Raw genomic sequence first — 19,633 nt, forward strand, 5'->3', positions numbered from 1 at the left:
GCTTGCAGGGGAGATGTTAGGTATTTGAACAAAATGAAGTAAGGTTTTAAAAGTTAGGTGTGTTTGGAAAGAATCAAGAGTAAATATATTAACAAGCTAAACAAGCACAGTTTATTTCTTCTTTACTGGAGAAATTAGTATTGGTCAGCTGGCTAGAAATTCAGTTTGATTTTCTAGCTTTTGTAGAGCACAAGACGTGTGTGTGTGTGTGTGTGTGTGTGTGTAGCATTGAAAGCTCATAAATGTCTAATATCAACAGGTAATTTAGAAAATTATCTGACATAGATCTGAGTCTGAATATTTTGTTAGATCTTACACCATGAATTACTGCAACCACTTCCTCTATTTTTATCAGAAAGCTAGAGCTGGAGACCTGGTGGTTTTACTGTTCATATTCCCTGGAACATGGTATTATGATTCACTGCTATTTGTTCGTAGCATGATGGAGAATTGGAAGGCAACCCATTATCAACACTTCTGTGCCAGAAAGGTAAAAAAAAGGTAAAGTATCCACAAAAGTCAATGATAAGTTTCTGAGGGAAGTTTGAACAAAGTCAAGTAATTCAGAAACAAGGAAGCCACAGAAGGATACTGCAGTAGACAAAAGATGACTAGAAATGTTTTGCCCCTTCTCCCATCAAAACATGGGGCCAGTTTCTGGGCCCTTGGATATGGGCTGACCTGTGACTTGCTTTGATCCGTAGGAGGGGTAGAAGTCATGCCGTGCTAGTGTGAGGCTAGGCCCTGAGAGGCATGACAGGTTTCCCTTTGGCTTTCTTAGAGCCCTAGGCCACCAAGGAAACTGGCCCCGGCACCCTGTTGCTGAGACCACGTGGAGAGAGAGAGCCCTTATCAGCCCTGGGGAGTGCCATCCATCCCAGCTGTGGCCTCAACTGTGGGTGAAACCACCCCCCACATTCCGGGCCCAGCAGGGTTTCTCCATTACTGTGGCCCCATGAGAGTCCCAAAGTGAAGCAGATGAGAACCACCCAGCAGATCCCAGGCAAGAATGTGGAATCATGAGTAAATGTTTGATTGTCACTGAGTTTTGGTGTGGTGTGCAATAGAAAACTCAACAGATACTTCAGATAGAAATATGACATTTCTCTGTTTCATTCATTTGCCTCTGGAAATGGACAGAACCATCTAAATGTGAACACTTGAGGTGGAGGTGTGGAGGTGGGTGGTGATGAAGAACTGGCTGATTCACTGAGGCGTTTTAAACGGCAAGCCAGTCAATGTGAGAGCAGCTGGGACAGACCAACACAGTAGTATGCTCAAAATTCAAAAGGAAGCCTGCACTGGACACAAGTTATCAGGTAGAGGGCATATGAGACACAAAACATTGTTGAATTACATCTCGGGCTTTCTCTTACACACACTCTTTCTCAGGAGATGTTTAATTAACAACCATGGAATTTCACTAAACTGCTAAGGAGCTAGCAATGGTTAGGGAAGATCAAATAAAACTGGGGTAGGCCAGGGTGGAAAACCACTGGGTGACCATTAACTGGAGAATCAGTACCGAAGGGCCGGCCCTACGAGGGGCAGTAACTGTTCTGTTGAGAACAGAGCAGTCTGATTACACAGCACCCACAGCCTCAGGTTAATCTTTGCTGTTCCCTAGAAAGCAAAAGGATAACTAAGATTTCAGGTAATGCGAATTATGGGATAGAGAATTAACAGGGTTAAAATCTCCCAGGAGTGAGAAATTGCTCTTGAGTCAATGTCCTAGGCTGACATGAAAGACAAACATAAGAAGTAATCAGCTTTGTTCTATTGGGTAGATGGCCAGAGACTCTACTCCAAAAGTTAGTGCCCAGGCATATTCATAAACACTCCATGAAAGCAATTCTGAGCATAGGCTCTGTTGAGAGGCAGTCAGCGTAGGATGGAGAATGTTTAAGTTGTACAGTAGATGGGAAAGGAGTCTTCTTGCTATCTACCACTCCATACAGTAGTTCTCAAACTTCAGTGGGTGTAAAAATGCAGATTCTAAGATGTCTGGTTCCAGATGACAGACTGAATACACATGGCTATCCCCTTTAACAAAGACTTTAAAATGCATAAACCCCCAGCAATGAAAAGAACCTGAGAGAAACCATTTATATAACAGAGAGGGGCCATTATATGACATGACAGCTCAAGAGAATTTTAAGAATATGGAATGAAAATCAAGGCATGATGACTAATTTATCATGGTTTCGGAAGGTCTATTCTAGAGCGGGGGGTTGGCAAACTCTGGCCCGTTGAGCAAAACCTGCTGCCTGTATTTGTAAATACCATTTTACTGGAACACAGTCACACTAATTTATTTATGTAGTGTCTAAGGCTGCTTTCACGACAACAGAGTTAAACAGTGTCACAGAGACCACCTGGCCCACAAAGCCTAAACTATTTACTATTTGAACCTTTACAGAAAGCATTTGCTGATTTCTGTTCTAATGTGTTCTTGGAGTGTGTGTGTTGGGGGGGGCGCAGGGGACAGAGGCGAGAAGGGCCCTCGGTTGGTCTGCAGAATCCCAGGAAGGTTTGATACAAATATATAATCCTGCTGGTGGCACTTTTTGCAGAACTCCCACCACCTACCCCAAGTCAAAAACTGAGGGTGTCTCCAAAAAAAAAAAAAAAAAAGTTCCCATTTAACAGACGTTCATATTCTGTCCCTGGCTAAGAACCCTAGGGAAACTTTTCAGTTTCATTTTTAAATATGGACAGTTGAAGATCATAACACACTCGACTGCGCTCCAGTAAAATGAGCATCTGCAAAAAAGGGGTATGGATGTGGACTCTGCTGGGGAGAGACACGATGGAAGGTCCCCAAGGGTCAGATGAACACTTGGCCTCAGACAGGAACAGGAGGACAAAAGATGCCCAGAAAAAAGAAGACCCACTAGAGGACCTACCTAATGTGATGGTGCTTTGGGAGGAAAAAACAAATAACTATCTTAAGAAAGATACTGCAAGACAGAGAGAAAGACAAAGCAGAACGCCACAAAGCTGTTTAAGGGGAAAGAGGTACTAATGGTACACTGCTGGGGTCAGTGAATAAATTTATAAAGCCATGGTAATGCAAAAACTGTACAGTATTACTAAAATTAGTTGTAAAATTCTATTGGGAAAATATGGGAAGGCAGGTGGGGAGACGAGAGCTAAATCTTCATTTCTTTCTAAGAGGAAGTAAATATAGGTCATGCCTAAATCTGTTAAATCAAGACAACAGTATAAACACATTAATTGGAGGTGTGAAGGTATTTACCGTCACTAAGAATACAAACTGATTGAGTGCCTCTGGAGGGTGCCCCCAGAGGGGCCTGGAGGTTGAGGAGGAGCAGGACAGAAGGTATTTTATGCATTACAAATATTTTGATGTGATTTTTTTTTTCCCACATGCATGGGTTGATTTGATAAATTTTAAAAAAGTGTATAAATGCACATGCCCAAAAGACCACTTCCAGAAATTGGGTATCAGTAGGCACAGGGGCACAGGAATCTGCATCTTTAAAAAGCTCCCCGGGTGATTCTTGCAAACATAATCTTATGCCTCTACTTCCAGAAACACAAAGAACAAGGTAGCAACCAGCAAAAGGGCAGCAACAGTGATCTGCTGAAATGGAGAAACGCCGGGAGCTAGAGAATGTCAGGATGCTAGTCTCCCAGTTTCTTGCCATTCTACTAATAACATGGATATGTTTTAGAAGAGGGCAAATAAAATCTAAGGGGTTGTGAGTGACCTCATAATTCAACCCCTACCTACAGAAGCACGTCAGAGATAGGCCAGCTTCCCTCCCTCTTATATTTCTTGAAAACCTCAAGACGTGATTCAAAAATTAGCCTCGGGAAAAACAGGAAACATCATGTAACAAGAGAAGCTTTGTAACTGAAGGATGCTAGATAAACAACTCTCAAGACTTTGCAGTTTCTATGTAAGCCTTAGTATATCAATCTTGATTTTAAAAATAGTTTAAAGAATATTACCAGGATCTCTGGTGCCTACAAATGATTGCCAGGATGTGCAGAACACTTCATAATCAGACGTTGGATGGTTTCTGGGCACCATGGTAATTTCTTCGAAGAAAGCTTCTTCTGGAACATCATGGGACCATTGGGGATTGGCTCAATTAGTTTTCAAAAAGCAGCCAGGGGCACAGTGTCCTCAGTTTCCCCTGTTCTCCACCCCTTCCCATGAATCAGTGCTGACTGAGAAAGAAAGAATTCCCATCCTACTGTTGTTTTCACTGTGTAGGACCCTTGGTCAACTTTTTAGTAGAGTGGATCTTTCTTTGCGTCCACACAAACTATTGACATTTCTCTGCCGAAATTAGAAATAACCTAGAGCTAGAAAAATAGATTCAAGTATTTTCATGCATATTTCAATGTCAAATGAGACCACTCGCCATTTTTAAGATTTTTTTATTTATTTGAGAGAGAGACAGAGACAGACAGACAGAGAGAACATGAGTGGTGGGAGGGGCTGAGGGAAAGAGAGAGACTCTCCAGCAGACTCCCTACTGGTCCTGGAGCCCGACTCTGGCTGGTCCTACAACCCAGAGATCATGGCGAGAGCTGAAACCAAGAGGGGGACGCTCACCTGGCTAAGCCACCCAGGCGCCCTGAGACCACGCACCTTTTAAATACTAATGATTATCACTCTATCTGTAGTGTCTATTTAAAAAAAATCTTGAGGCTCACTTATAGATGAAGTCGTTACAAAAAAGGAAATTAATTTTGTCCCTAACATGTTTTTGTCTTTTTAATTCCCTCTAGAAACTGGAATGTTGGTTTGTTTTTGCTTTAATGGTACGCTATTGGTCCAATTAGCATTGACCAGGCTATGCTGTTAAAGTGGAATTCAGCCAATTCAAATTTCACTTCTTAATTTCTAAGTGTATCCACCAGTCAGTCCATCCATCCATCCATCCATCCATCCAACCATCCAACAAATACTTATTGAGCACATGCTCTTTGCCTTGCACTGTTTCAGGTTCTAGGGACACACAAATCAAGAAAACATCAGCCAGTAGAGTAAAGCTCTATGCCTAATTGGTTGGAAATTTATATGAGAAATTTATATGAGAAAGATTTTATATATAAGTATTCATGCATTTATGAAATCTATGTTTTTTAGTTGAGGATATATGACTACATACTATTCTTCGATATTGCCTACGTGTCATAATAGTTCATCTTTACCAGTTATGATTATCATTTTATTTGATGGTTCACATGAATACCTACTGAAGTTGGAATATTGCCATAGGCTGGGATGGCATACAAATCTTTACCTAGGTATTCCCCACTACTGTGCCTTTGCATTTGTTGTTTCCTCTTCCTGTGGCTCGCCTTATTTGTCTACCTAGCAAACACCTCTTCATCATTCAAAACTCTGTCAGGCATCATCTTCCCTACAGGGCCCTCCCTAAGCACCTCCCAATGGACTCAATCTCCCATCCCTCTGGCTTATTTCTGGACTTTGTACATATTTTTATTATTGCATTGATGTAAATATTCATTAACTTGCTACTCATTATTTCTATAGTGTAAGCTTCTTAAGGATAGAAACATCTGTCTCTTCATTTTTGCATCCCTAATAATTAGCAGAATGCCTGGGACATATGGATATTCATAAAATATTAGCTGAATGACCTGAGCAGCCATTCCTATTACTACTTACGGAATACCACAGAATGTGTTTACATTTTATTTTAAATTACCTCACAATTAAAAATAAACATTTAAATTTCCCGAGTATTTTATAAGCAGTAGATTTCAACCTTTTATGGCATTCTTTTCTGATGAGAGAAATTATCACTTCTATAAAAGCCCAGTAAGATTACATGGTGAGGAACACACTTCTCTTTTTAAACATTTCTGTTCCTTCCTCCTCCCACTCTCCTGATTTCGTGCCAACCTCAGGGTTATCGCAGAGTCATCCTACTCATATTGTGTTACAACTACCTGTTTATCTATTGGAGGCCCTTCCTAGACATAAACCCCTTGAGAGCCGGGTCTTGTTCTACCCATCTTTGTCGCCCTTAAGGACTGTGATGTTTGTGAAAGTGAGGAGCTGAACACATGTTTCCTGAATGAATGAATGAATGAATAGGAATAAATTCGAGACAGTGGATAGCATTAAATCCTAGGTTCTTCTTTCTGTTAGGACCTGTTTTGTGACTATGTTAAATGAAGAAAATCTGCTAAATTCCAAATAAAAGCTTAGACTGTGTGTGTGTGTGTGTGTGTGTGTGTGTGCGCGCGCGTGTGTGTTATACCAAACGAGCAGAATGAGTAGGAAGGGAAAAACCCTTGCTGTGCAAATGTCTTTTTTTGCTTTAAGGTTATACTGAAAAAAAGTCTTTTCTAGTTTTGAAACATGGACTAATGGGTTGGATCAGAGAAAAAAAATAACTATTCCTTATTATGAAAAGAAATAGGTTTATTAAGTATTTCACTGAAGTTCAAAAGCTTTGGGGATCTGTGTCCCTCTACTAAGATGGTATTAATTCTATAATTTCCTCTTATGCTAATTGTAGGCAGTAAGATGATTTTTAGTTGAGTCATTTGATGTTTCTCTGTGATTTTTTGGCAACATGAAGGTGTGGATGTTTAGTAAAATATCACCAGATGAACAGTAGAGTTGGACATGCTCTAACTTAACTCTTACAGAAAATTATGTACACATGATTTTTACAACTGTAGAGTTTGAAAAATGTGGTGGCTTAGTTTCAAACTTCGCTCAACTTTGAAGGAGATGTAACACCTATTAAATGGATTATTATCCACTAGTGAGTGGGAGTGACAAATATATTCATTAGGTGACCTTGAAAAGCAGTTATTTCTGGAGGAACCATTTACTAAATGGTAATACAACAATTCACATATATACAGACGACATAGATGTGGTAACTTTTCCTCAAAAGTAATTCTCTAATTTGTATATCTACTAGGGCACATTAACTTTGGCGAGTTGATATCATAAATTAAATACACACTGTGAAAAATGTGTTAACGGTGATACGGTTCTTTGGAGATACAGTTACTGCACTTTATAATATTCTTTCTAATGTATTTCAAAAACAACGCTACAAAATTCTTGAATCAGTATTTTAACTACACAAGATTAAATCTGATTTCTTCTTTTTTTGTTTTTTTCCCAGATAAGGAAACTAGCATTTATAAGTTATGGGATTAATCCAAGGTCATGGGCCAGGTAGGAGAATTTAAAATCAAACTGCAAAACCAGACTTAGTTCATTACTTTTTTCTCTACCACTGTGGACCTTTCATATTTTATGCTTTTGTGCCTTTAACAATTTGCCTCCATATCTCCATGTTAAATGAATTTTGATTATAATTTGATAGACATCCAAGCAACTGCATGTGAAAATTGATTCATAAGAACTACAGAAAAAAACCTTAGATATTAAAACATTGATGGGGACATATAAAGATGAATACCATTCAAAATTTGTTTCTATGAGATGAGCATGAATATTTAAATATCTAACCTGGGCATTTCAGCATGAGAATATCACAAGATTAATACAAATTTTAAAATATCAATGGTTGAATATAAGGTAGAATAGTATGAAAAGTTAATCACATCTCTAAGAAGGAACTCTAAAAATAAATTAGAAAAGTGTCAATCTCAAGAGCCCATTAAATCCAGCAAGTAGAAGGGCCAGTCTGAAAAACGAGACAAAAATGATAGTTAGAGCTATTTCCAAAATACTTCAATTTGATACTCCTAAACTTAGGAGAAACATAATTTCTGGTTTCCCTAAAGTGAAGCGATCTTTGACCTTCAAATTAGAAACACAGAAAGAAGCTCCTCCTTTTTGCCTTGGGGCAGGGAGGGGGGCCTGGAAGAAAGATGTTGTAAAACAAATTTCTAAAGCAGTAAGGACCTTACCTGTTTCCATTTTCCCATCCTGTGCTGCAGGCCCATCTGGAATCACACTTTTCACCTGCAGAAACTCATCAGGCTCATCTCCACCAATGATGGTGAATCCAAAACCCATGTTGCTCTTTTTTAGGGTGGTGCTGAGGAATGTTCCCTTCAACTGGGATGCATCCCGGGTGAAGAGTGGTTTTTCTACATTGGCCAATATAAGTTAAAAAAGAAAAAACATATTTAAGGCAAGTTCTTACACAGGGGAAAGCCAGCTCCTGAGCAGCCATCCCAGGGGTAAGTGTGGGTGTCTCCTGTAGTAAAAGCAAGCAGGTGGTGACTGCAGGAGCTGAATTTTTAGTACTTCCTGCAAACACAGAGCAGTCCCAAGCATCCAGGAAAGGTGAAAAGCTGTGTGGTTTGTAGATTTTCGGTCAAGTCAGTGTTTGCATTCACCAAATTAGCCCTTCTTGGGCTTTTAAAAAAGGGCCAAATCAACAGGCCATCAAAGCCTACAGATAAAGAGGAGTCCAAATCATCCAGACACATCTGGATGCTTTCGTCTTGCTCTAAAGGAATCCCAGCAGGAGGTATGCATGAGTGGCTGGTCCTGCACAAAACTCTGAAGGGATCAAACTGGAAAACCAGGATGGACTGTTTTATTTTTTAAAAGAATAAGACCCATGGAATGCTACCATCTATTCAAATATCTAAACTATTTGGAAGGATCACCTGGATGTGGGACAGAGTTAACTTTTGCTTATATTGTGAGATGCTATAAAGATAACTAGATAAAGTTCTACTGACCTCAAAGTGTTTAGTATACTCTAAAATGTGAGGAAAAAGCAAGCCAACATTTCTATATATCATTATGAATGTAAAGGTAACTCATTTTGTAACAATATGTTGATACATTCAAATCCTATACCTAAATAATCTGACCGTAATTTGGAACCACTCATTTAGGTTGGCCCCTAGTTTGTTACATAATATGCTTTTCCAGCTATGATCTGTAATAAACATATTCCTAAACATATTAAATGCTTTAAAAATAATAGTCATGCTAGGAAATAGAATTAATATTTGCTTTAAATGCTCTCTCAGTCAAGTGTGTATATATACACATACACACACACGAAGTATATACATGTGCATACACGCATACATTCAGTCGTTACATTTTCGGTGATATGATTTGATGTTTGCAACAGCCAAACTGCACATAGGAACTTAGCTAAGTATTTTGGTGCTTTTGCTGCTGTTACATCTTGGGTGATATGTAATAGATACAATGAGTCATCATACTAGAATTTTACTTCATGTATTTATACATCACATAGATCTGCACTAAAAAAATTAAATATAATCATTCTCTATTTTATATTTAAGTTTATTTTACATTTTTTCCTTTAAAATGCAAATGAAAAATGCATATGGCCTTGCCATCTACGTTTCCTTTATGAATGTAACATTTACGGTCGGAGAGAAGTTACCGTGAGACCTTTACATTCATAGCACTTGTGCTGAAGGGGTGTGGTAGTCATGCTTTCATTTATGAGTAAGAGCCCACAAGACGTGAAAAGTTTGTGCAGCAACTCATCCCACTACGGGGCTCCAAGGTGTGGGCAAGGGCAGCAGGCAGCCCTGGACTGACGGACGGACGTACCGAAGGGCCAGGGCCTCCCGGTGCGGTCCCGCGGACAGTAAGACAAGTCATTCGCACTGCGCGACCTCTCAGGGAACGCGCGGGAGCGGGTGGAGGTGGGCTTAGGTAATGTCCACCAGGAGCCATCTACTGTCACAAAGGAAAACAAGCCTTATTCTTGTGCGTAGTCTTCTGAGGACAAACCTAGGAGTCTCTATGAATCTGCACTTTACAGTAAGTACTACTGTCAAAACCCATGAATCTCCACCTGGCGCCTTGCTGCACATTCCTATGAGGTACCACCAGAGGCTTTAACTTAATCCACAGAGCAAAGCAAACATCCAGCTAAAGCTAAGAGAGGGGGTTTGGGGAAAGCAGATTGATTATTTGAAACAGTCCCAGCTAAAGGCATATTTGGAAGAGCAGGCAGTTTGGTAGATCATTTTTCCCTTTGAGCCGTGGCGGGTGGACATGGTACTCACCTCGGAAAGCTGGGGCCTGCAGGGGCTTTGTTCCAAGTTCTGTGTGGGGCATGTTATGCTGCTGTAGCTTCCTTTTTGCTTCCAGGACAGGGTTTTCAAACTGTGTTCTTCTATTTATGTGGCTGAAGAATAAAATTTCAAATTAGGATAACAGTGGGGCAAAGTCATTTAAGAGAACATATGTAGAGCTCTACAAGAGAGCAGGTGATTAAGGGAGGGACACCTTACGTGAGCTGTCAAATGCCCCACCAGGCATGAGGTCAGGCCTCTGCTGGGGCTGGCCTGCGTACAGCACACATTTCGGTGATAGGAGCAGAGTTCTCAACGCCTCGATCATACGTTATTGTATTTAAATTATGCACGACTCTGCCAAAAGAACTAAAATGTGCACTTGCTTTCTGGTCTCCTGTGTTAGTTTGAGATGAGTTTGATGCATCAAAATAAATGGTCAGCAAATGAAATTTATACCAAATTGTGTTGCAAAGAGTATCATCTAAGCTTTGCAAAGTCCCCGTATCTAACAAGATAAGTTAAATCCACTGATGACTAGCAACCAGCATCCACACTTTTTAGAGTCAGACAGACCTGGATTGAAGGGCTGGGATAGAGAAGGAAAGACTCCCAAGGATATTTGCAGAAGTCGTAGAATACTTGTAGGGGGGGTTGATGCTCATGTCAATCAAAAGGAGGGTATTCACATTTGACATCATGAGATGATAAACTCATAGATAGCAGACTCCGAGTGGCTTGAAACAGCTGTGGACCAGCTAACCTGAGGGCTGATAGCATAAGGATCCCTTACAAGACTCCTTATAGTCTAATGAATTCTTGTATGAAATTTAGAGCTCCTTGTCCGTGGAGAGGGTAAGAACCAACAATGCTGCCTAGTGGCAGTGACACATAGCTCTTTCTCTAGGATATAAATGCCCCCGTGGGAGGGCTGGCATATACACTGGTTTTTGTTCTTTGTACAAATAGAAATTGAATTATGGTAGGAAAGCCTAAAAACCAAAGAGGAGTTAGAAGATGAATGAACAATTCTGAGTACTTAACTCTGTGCTAAGTACTGCAGATATATTTTCTCAATGCAGTTAAGCAACAGTCTTCAGTTGGAAACACTGCTATTTTAAAGGCAATGAACCTGACACACAGGAGGTCTAAATCTTATGCCCAGTAAGTGGCAAGGCTGGGATCTGACCATGTCTATTTCTAAAATGCAATTCTTATCTACACACCTTCTCTTTTCAATGTATGAGTTATCACTGGCAAGTGCACACATTTTTTTTTTTTTAAGATTTTATCTGAGAGAGAAAGGGAGATTGAGAGAGAACCAGCAGGAAGGGGAGGGGCAGAGGGGGAGGGACAAGCAGACTCCCTGCTGAGCGGGGGGCCTGATGCAGGGCTTGATTCCAGGACCCTGACATCATGACCTGAGCAGATGGCAGATGCTCAACCAACTGAGCCACCCAGGCTCCCTATTTGCACACATATTTAATGTGCACGCACACACACACACACACACACACACACGGAATCCTCTCATTATGTCTTCTAAAAGTACGTATAAGAAAGAAAAGGAGGTAAAAGAAGCAAAGTCTCAACAACCAATTTTCTATTATTATAAGTCAGATAATTCCTAGAGAGACAGAAAAGCAGTCTTCAGAAACATGATAAGATGACTGCAGTATCTAATTACTTCCTCGCGGGAGGCAGGGTAGGGTAGCTGCCTGCCACACAGGCTCTGGAGGAGTCCATTGGCCCTGGATTCAAAATCTAGCTCTACCTCTTGATTAGCTGTGTGATTAAACCTTCATCTGTCATGTGGACATACTGTTGCCTTCCTCCTGGGGAGGTTGTGAGGGTTCGAGGAAGAAATGAATGCTGGTTTAGTAACTAGTAGGAGCCACCTGCCCCCATCATCACCGTGTTCTCATCACCAACACTGTCAGTGTTTTGAGTCCAGAGGAGAGGCTTTATGACCTGGGGGCGGGGGGGGGGGGGGTTGAAGAGCATGAGGCCCTTTCTCTAACATTGCTTCTGGTGCTATTTAGGAGGCGGGTGCTTTACGACAACCTCCCTTGGTACTGGAAGTCACCAGGTTGGAGTTCAAAGTAAATCTGTCTTACGTAAAGTTATTTCCCATTGGACGTAAACACTCCTGTAATGCTCTTGTGCACCAAGGAGTCACCGTGATGTGTGGCGCGTCGTGAACGATGGCACGTGATCTTTCAAAGCTTCTTTGCCTGGGAGACTCTGAGAGCCCCACCGGATTTCAGAAGGATCAGAGTTTGAGGCCTCTCTTGCCTGTTCTCCACTTTCCTGTAACCCTCTTATTAAAATCCTTTGAAATCTGCCTATTACCTAAAGAAGTATTATTCCTGGCTTTGCCCTTCCTTATCTCTGTAGCTTCCCCTTCGGCTGCAAGACCCCACACCCCTTTTGGACATACTCGGAGCTCCTCTGGTCAACAACACCGTGTCAATCCCCTTATCCTTCCACGTGACTTTCAGGGTGGCGATACGGCAGCGCCTGAAGCAAGACAACTGGGTGTGAGGTGGCATCATGGACAAATTACTCAGCTCCAGAAGCATCAGTATTCTCGTGTGGAACATGAGGACATTAATATCTGCTTATTGGGACTGCTGTGCAGATCAGAGAAATAATGCTTGCAAAGCACAGATACATAGGGAGGACCCCACAATTGGAAGGTCTAGTTATTGTTTATTCTTCAAGGTCTAGCTATTCTTTATTACTATTATTAACAAGGGCTGCTGTCAGGGTCATTATTATGATGATGCTTTTCCCATCTGTGCTAGGACTCCTTCCCTACCTCCCCTAGCAACACGGCCAGCCTATGTTACACTCTTTCCCTTGGCTCTCATAAAACCTTAAACAGACTTCTCTTTTCACAGTTTATTTATTTATTTATTTTCTTATAACCTGTCTCATTATTAGGAGGATTTGCAGCACTTTTAAGGAACAAAAACAACAGAAAGTAAACAAAATCAGGGTGACACTAGTTGAATCTAGGTAGAAGATCAATAGACAAAATTGATCGTATAGGCTCTTACTTGTTTACTAGCATTATGTTATAAATTAGCTTTGAGCTTTCAAGCTGCGAATTCAATGGGAGAGAGAAACTGGTTATATTCTTCAGAGTATTTAAGTTAAACCCAAGACATTCAGAGGACATAGTATTCCTGTTACTGAGTCTTATGTTTTTTTTTTTTCCCCCAAGTCTTGGATAGAGAGCTTTCCCTGATGTAGTTAGCATACAATATCCTAAATGATAATTTCACAATAATGAATTTCACAAGCTATCATAACTTTGTCGCATTGTCTTTTAAAAACTGACTTTCATGTTTATTTCCTTCTATAGATTAGGCACACCTGTATACAGGTTCTATGTGTTCATCTTTGTATGCTACGCATTGGCTACAATGCAAGATGGTATTTTTGTTTGTTAAATAGCTAAATGATGAGTGTGTGTTTTAAGACTTGTTTACTAATATACGTTAGTGATTTTGAGCAACCAAGAAACAGCTTTGAAGTGTACTGAAGGATCTGCTCTCTTCATTTCCTGTCCTATTTCTGTTCTGCTAGGTCACTGTTCATCACACGAGTAACTTTATCCTCAGAAAATACATTACAAGAACGTTCTGGAATACATTTCTATACACAGTTGGGTTCCTCCAACTGCCACCTGCATGTAATTATTTCCTTTGAAAAGTCAACGTATTGCCACCTGTTTTATGGGCACTATTTTGAAAATACTCCATTCATCATCAAAGTGAGTTTCTAGAGTTGACAGGGAATGAAAATACCAATAAACTGGTCGGTATGCCTTGTACCTCACAGACAGTGGAAGCTGGGTGTGGCTTTAGTATCCTAAACTAATTGCTACAGAACATTCACATCGTCACAAATGAAGACATTCATTTAAAATGTAAAATGCTCCCAAGCTTAAAAAGGCCTATCACAAAGAAATATGATTGTAGCTGAATAAGAAAGCCTTGTCTTGCTTGTGCTTCCAAATGAATAGTTTCAAGTCCTTTTAGCAAGGATTTGGGGGTCTTACAAAGTGAACAAAGCATGTGAAGGACAAATGCCACCATCCTTCTCATTGTTTAGGCTCTGTGAGATAATTGCTAGCTATTTCATCTAGCTTGCATATAAAACAGAACCTGGGGTGCTACCAAGAGTTCTTACCCTTTAATTATATCTAGTCTGTTGTCATATTTTACTAATCTTTAGGTGGCATGAGCTAAGGGGATAAAAGAGATACTCTGCAGTGGGTATATCCTAACAACCCCATTTTTCCTTCACAAAAAGGAAGGACAATTGACGTGAGATGTCTCCATGTTGGAATGGCAAAGGGATTAGGATGCTTAAAGATGGGACTCCACTGCCTTCTCTCTTTGCTCTCCTGTTCACTCACTTGCAGCTTAACTCCCTCCTTTCACTATGGAATGGAAACTTAAAATAAGTTCCTATGCGGCAGTGCTTTGTAGTTCTGAATGAACCCAAGGAGCCTAAAAACAAGCAAACCAACAAAAGCAAAAACAGAAAAGACTCAGGCCCACCCTAAATCAACAGAGCCATAATCTCAGAATGAGGTAGAGGCATTGGCATTAAAAAAGCTTCCCAGGCGACACCACTGTGCTATGAGGGTTGCAATCTCCCCGAGGTAGAAACTGAGAAGGTGCGAAAAGGAGTTTCTTGCCTGGTAAGATTTATGTGGCAGTCTCTTTTTCTGTATGTGGCCTTGGGGAGTACTAGGAAATGCTATTTTGGCTCCAGAAGAGAGGACTTCTGATATCAGAAGTTTCATAACATGTACAGAGGGGGGAAAAAAAAAAAGTATTTGCAGCTGATTGGGTGATATGCTGCCAAAAGGAGTCCCAGGTCAGTGTCCTACTTGACTGCCACCTCATTCACCAAGGGAATGGAAGAAACAGGAGTAAAGTTGTACATCCTAAGCCCATCAGTATGCACAGGACAGGTCTGCTGGTCATCAAGGCCATCATCTGACCTCCACTACCAGTACTTCCTCCATATCTCAGCCTCTTCCCGCCCCACCTTGCTTCTCCTGGGTTTTTGGAGAGGGGAACTTTTAGTACCTAGTCACAAATGACATCTTTTGTATCCATTGGCTGCTATCCCACAATCTCAACTTCAGTTGACAGTTTAGAAATGGATCGTTGATTCAATGTGAGAAAGAAGAGAGCAGCTTTCAAGTGTAGATTGTACCACAAGTGAAATATTTGCAAGGTGGTCAAGGTGGCTACACTAATTACTCTAAGGCACCAGGTGGCCGGTGCTCAAGAAATATTTATTGAATAAGTGCATGGATGGGAGGCAGGCAATCCATGAAAGGTGATAGATCTCACCGGTTTCCAGTTTAACTCTCCATAAAATACATCTTGTGACAGAACTTTATGTGAAGCTTAGGGCCAGCTTATATGATATAACCAATTTGGATGAAGACTCATGAAATCCTTCAAAATAGAGTCTTCCAAGACATTCTTGTGATAGGTGAAAATGTCAGCCCACTACAGTGATGGAAGATTTGGATCTGAGAAGCTGATAAGTAGCAGCTGCTGTCTTGTGTTACCCTAGAAATGTGCTCATATGGAAAAGCACTTATGTTAGGGACAAAATGAGGGAGCCCGGGGAGGCATCCACTCACCGCTAGGTGTGGGAAAACTGGCTTGCGATTTGGGGTTGTGGCTCAGTATGTTATTCCTTCTATGTAAGCTCCTTTGGAGGCTTCCCAAAATCTATTTTACTTGGAGCATTTTTTTTTTAACAGAATAATTCCCGTATGGAATCAGAGTGTGAGTTTCCTGGTTGCTTGGAATTCCCTAGGTTTTTCTGTGACCCCAGTTCTGATTCCCACACTTCTGGGTGGTCAGGAAAGTCTGCATATTACTTCCTCACATCTGAACTCCCAGACTGCAGCTGCACTGGCAAAGACATACATTGCACCCACCCCATGTATACTTTATTCACTTTAAAACAAGCCTTGAGAAGACTCCATAAAGTTTTCTCGACTACCAAGTTTTTAGTAGTAAAAACTACTTCATGCTTTGGAAACCAAGAGAGGGTCATAACCCTATGGGGATCTCCTGGGGCCAACCTTCTTCCCTGAAGGCAGGGCAGTGTATCAAGAGCTTGGTCACTATGGGCATGTTGCCGGGATTCCCATCCAAGCTCCACCACATCCTACATATGTGACCTTGAGGACATCAATTACCCTTTTTGTGCTTTAGAATTTTTCATCTGTAAAGGTGGCATTCAAGTAATACCCGCCTCATAGAGTTGTGCATATTAAATGAATTTAAATGAATAAATCACTTCAGACCAGTACCTGGATATAAGTAGTCAGTAAATGCTATCATGATTCATCAAATATTTGTTTCTCAAATACTCTTTGCTTGACACTATGGAAGAGGGTGCAGGGAGGGGCAAAGATCAATCAAACATGAAGTCTAGTAGGGAAGATAAAGCAGGAACAAAAAGAATTATAAAATAGGTCTTACATAATACAAAAATATGTCTTACAGTGCTTTGAAAAGCTAAATTTTAAAAGTACTAGTCTAAAGACAAATGTTTTAAATATACTTTATTTTAAAATACGAGCTTTGGATAAAGGGAAGAATTGAATCTATTTTACTTGGAGCACTTTTTTTTTAAACAGAATAATTGAATCCTACCTCTTGAAAGATTTCTTCCCAATTCTAACACTTAAGTGATAATTTTCTTTGTATAAATGTCCATTCATTATCCCCTACTGTACCTGAGGGTAATGTGAGTTTGCTTTGTGAATGTGGCTGGGAAGATGGACTTATTCACATATTACTTGCTCCTGTTCTTCCTGGACAAAAGGGTGTCTGACCTGGGGATACAGTGTTGAGGTAGGAGGTGGAATCATGCCAACCGAGGAGAGTATCCATATATTGGCACTGCAACTCTCACAGCTAAGGAGTCTGACCTCCAGTCCCCATGAGACTGACCTTCCCAAATGTGGATATATTTTCAGATAAGTGAACTCTCTCTCCCCTTCTCCAAAAGTAGTGTTAAGTTACTCAGTTAAGATACTGGCCTGTAATATGTATTTTACATATAAGGGGTATGTATCACTTAGCCATTACTATTTACCAATTACACGGACAACTTGACATTTTACTCCTGGCAGAAACAGCAATGTGCACTGCCAATCATGTCATGAAGCCCCCAGGACATACAAGATACATAGACTCATTTTCAAAAATTTCAGAGCCACTGGGCATGCACTGAGAAGTGTCTTCTACTGATGAATTACTAAATTCTACCTCTGAAACTAATAAAAAAATAAAATAAAAAATGTTTTCTATCCATCCCTTCTCATTCATCTTTCTTAAATGTTATTGCCGGGTGCAATATTATCATCAAAGGTATTTCTAAACTTTGGCTTCTTTCAATTGGGCATAAGTAGTGAGTTATAAACTTAGAGGTAAGAGAGAGCTTATCTAGAGGGAAACTAAAAGACTAAAATATCCAGGATCTTTCTGTATTAAGAGACAAGCCTAATACGTCCTCTTCCATTGATATCTGCCAATACGGATTGAATGGCTTTGTCCTTCAGGTCTCATATAAGAAGGTCATTAATTTCTCAGTGTGCCAGGCACTGGGGACACAAACATGAATAGACACAACCCCCTCAGCAACGGGGCGCATTACTCCACTGGGGAGACAAACAGGTCTGGTGACCAACCACCCCAGTTTCCTAGGACTAAGGGATTTCCTAGGACATGAGACTTTCAGGGTTTTTTTATTTTAACTCTTTTTTTTTAATTTAAATTTAAAAACATATAGTACCTCATTAGTTTCAGACGTAGAGTTCAGTTATTCATCAACTGCCTATCACACCCAGTACTCATCATGTGATGTGATGAGACTTTCAGTTTTAAAATCGAGACAGTGCTGGGTAAATTGGGACAGGAAGGAAAGACAACTTAGTCTGATGGTTCAGGGAAAGCCTCACCAAGAAAACAACACTGGAGCGGATTCTAGAATGCATTTTGCTAGACGGAGAAGGGGGCATTTTAGGAAGAGAGTAGTGGATACAAAGGTGTTCGGGAATATTCAATTCTGCTTAGCTAGCATATAAGGCGAGTGAATACACACATGCACATGATTGCCCATAGCTGGTGTGGGAGCAGGAGACAAGCAAGAGGATGAAAGCTCTAAGACTGGAAAACTCTAAGTCATGGTGTGGGGTGTGGTTTTGTCAGAAAGTCTCCCTACTTCCATTATATGACTTAGTCTAGTGGACAGCTAGAGCTCTCAAAGTCTCCATCATGGAGGATGTGCCTTAGTCCTGACCTTGGGGGGCATATTATGAGTTTTGCTGTATCAACCAGGTAGGAAAGTTGTGGTGCTCCCTAGAATTCTCAATCATTTCAGCATCATTTACTGGCCACCTCCAATGCACTAGGTATTGTTCTTACCTGGGGCTCTGAGGATGAGTAAGAGATGCTCCAGGACTATGAAGAATCACATCATCCTGGGAACTAGACATTACCATGTGCTGGGAGATGTGAGCATAATCTGACCTGTAATATACTCTCTGTTGAACCGGGTTCTCATTGATTAATAAATTACTATGAGCTGTTAAAACGTGAAGTCACACTATAGTCTAAGCCTGCTGAACTCCATACATCACTCATATAGAATGACAGACATACACAGCCACGAATACAAGAATACTTTGGAGCCTGACTCGAAGGAGTGTCAGGGAATTAGCAAAGACACTCAGAAGAGTGAGGAATCATGCAGACAACATCACTGATGTCTGCAATTATCCAGGAAGGAGGAAGCCAGGGAAGGAGTGCTAATAAAGAGGGATGGATTAAGACTAGGGCAGGACTGTGGCCTATTCTCTCAGTCAACAGGACACGAAGATAATTCCAATTCCATATAAGGCCAAAACTCCCAAAGTTTTCGGGTCCAATAACCATCATAAGAAAAAGATAAAAAAGTATTATGCTCGAGTATTGGGTCTTTATTACTGCCCGGATCAGGGGGAAATAAAATACACAGTGATTCTTTTTACATGCTAGAAAGTAATTAGAAAACCTGACAACATTAAAAAAAACAAAACAAAAAAAAAAAAACTTTTGATACTTGGAAAACACTTTTATTGTGAATCTGTGGGGCCTGAGTTTGCGCAGGAGGCTCTCATTCTGAGAACTGAAGGACCCTGGGAAGAAAGGCATGGGGAAAAAAAAAAGTAGTGGGAATAGAGGATAAAGGGTCAGCAAAACCAAGAGCAAAGAAAGGTGGAAATGGGTTCCTTTAATGTTTTTTTAAAGATTTTATTTATTTATCTGACAGGGAGAGAGAGAGAGAGAGAGCACAAGCAGGGGGAGCTGCAGGCAGAGGGAGAAGAAGGCTCCCCGCTGAGCAAGGAGCCTGACGCGGGGCTCGATCTCAGGACCTGGGATCATGACCTGAGCGGAAGGCAGATGCTTAACTGATAGAGCCAAACACGTGCCCCCTCTTCACTGTTGTTTTCAATAGATGGGTTTTTGGGGAACAAGGATTGTTGCAGAGTTTTACATAATTAGCACTC

The 19,633-nt window shown here is 40.8% G+C and overlaps 1 protein-coding gene across 1 annotated transcript in view; it reads right to left on the reverse strand.

Annotated features, from left to right (window-relative positions):
* Positions 1 to 19,633, reverse strand: part of MAGI2 (membrane associated guanylate kinase, WW and PDZ domain containing 2) — a 555,911-nt gene that overhangs the window by 262,036 nt on the left and 274,242 nt on the right. The window contains exons 7-8 of the mRNA XM_035723209.1: positions 10,018 to 10,139; positions 7,912 to 8,094 (exon numbers count right to left, since the gene is read on the reverse strand). Of these exons, the coding sequence (XP_035579102.1) occupies positions 7,912 to 8,094; positions 10,018 to 10,139 (305 nt within the window). The remainder of the gene's footprint in view (positions 1 to 7,911; positions 8,095 to 10,017; positions 10,140 to 19,633) is intronic.

This window comes from Zalophus californianus, chromosome 12 (genome assembly GCF_009762305.2).
Source record: "Zalophus californianus isolate mZalCal1 chromosome 12, mZalCal1.pri.v2, whole genome shotgun sequence".
NCBI classification, from domain to species: domain Eukaryota; kingdom Metazoa; phylum Chordata; class Mammalia; order Carnivora; family Otariidae; genus Zalophus; species Zalophus californianus.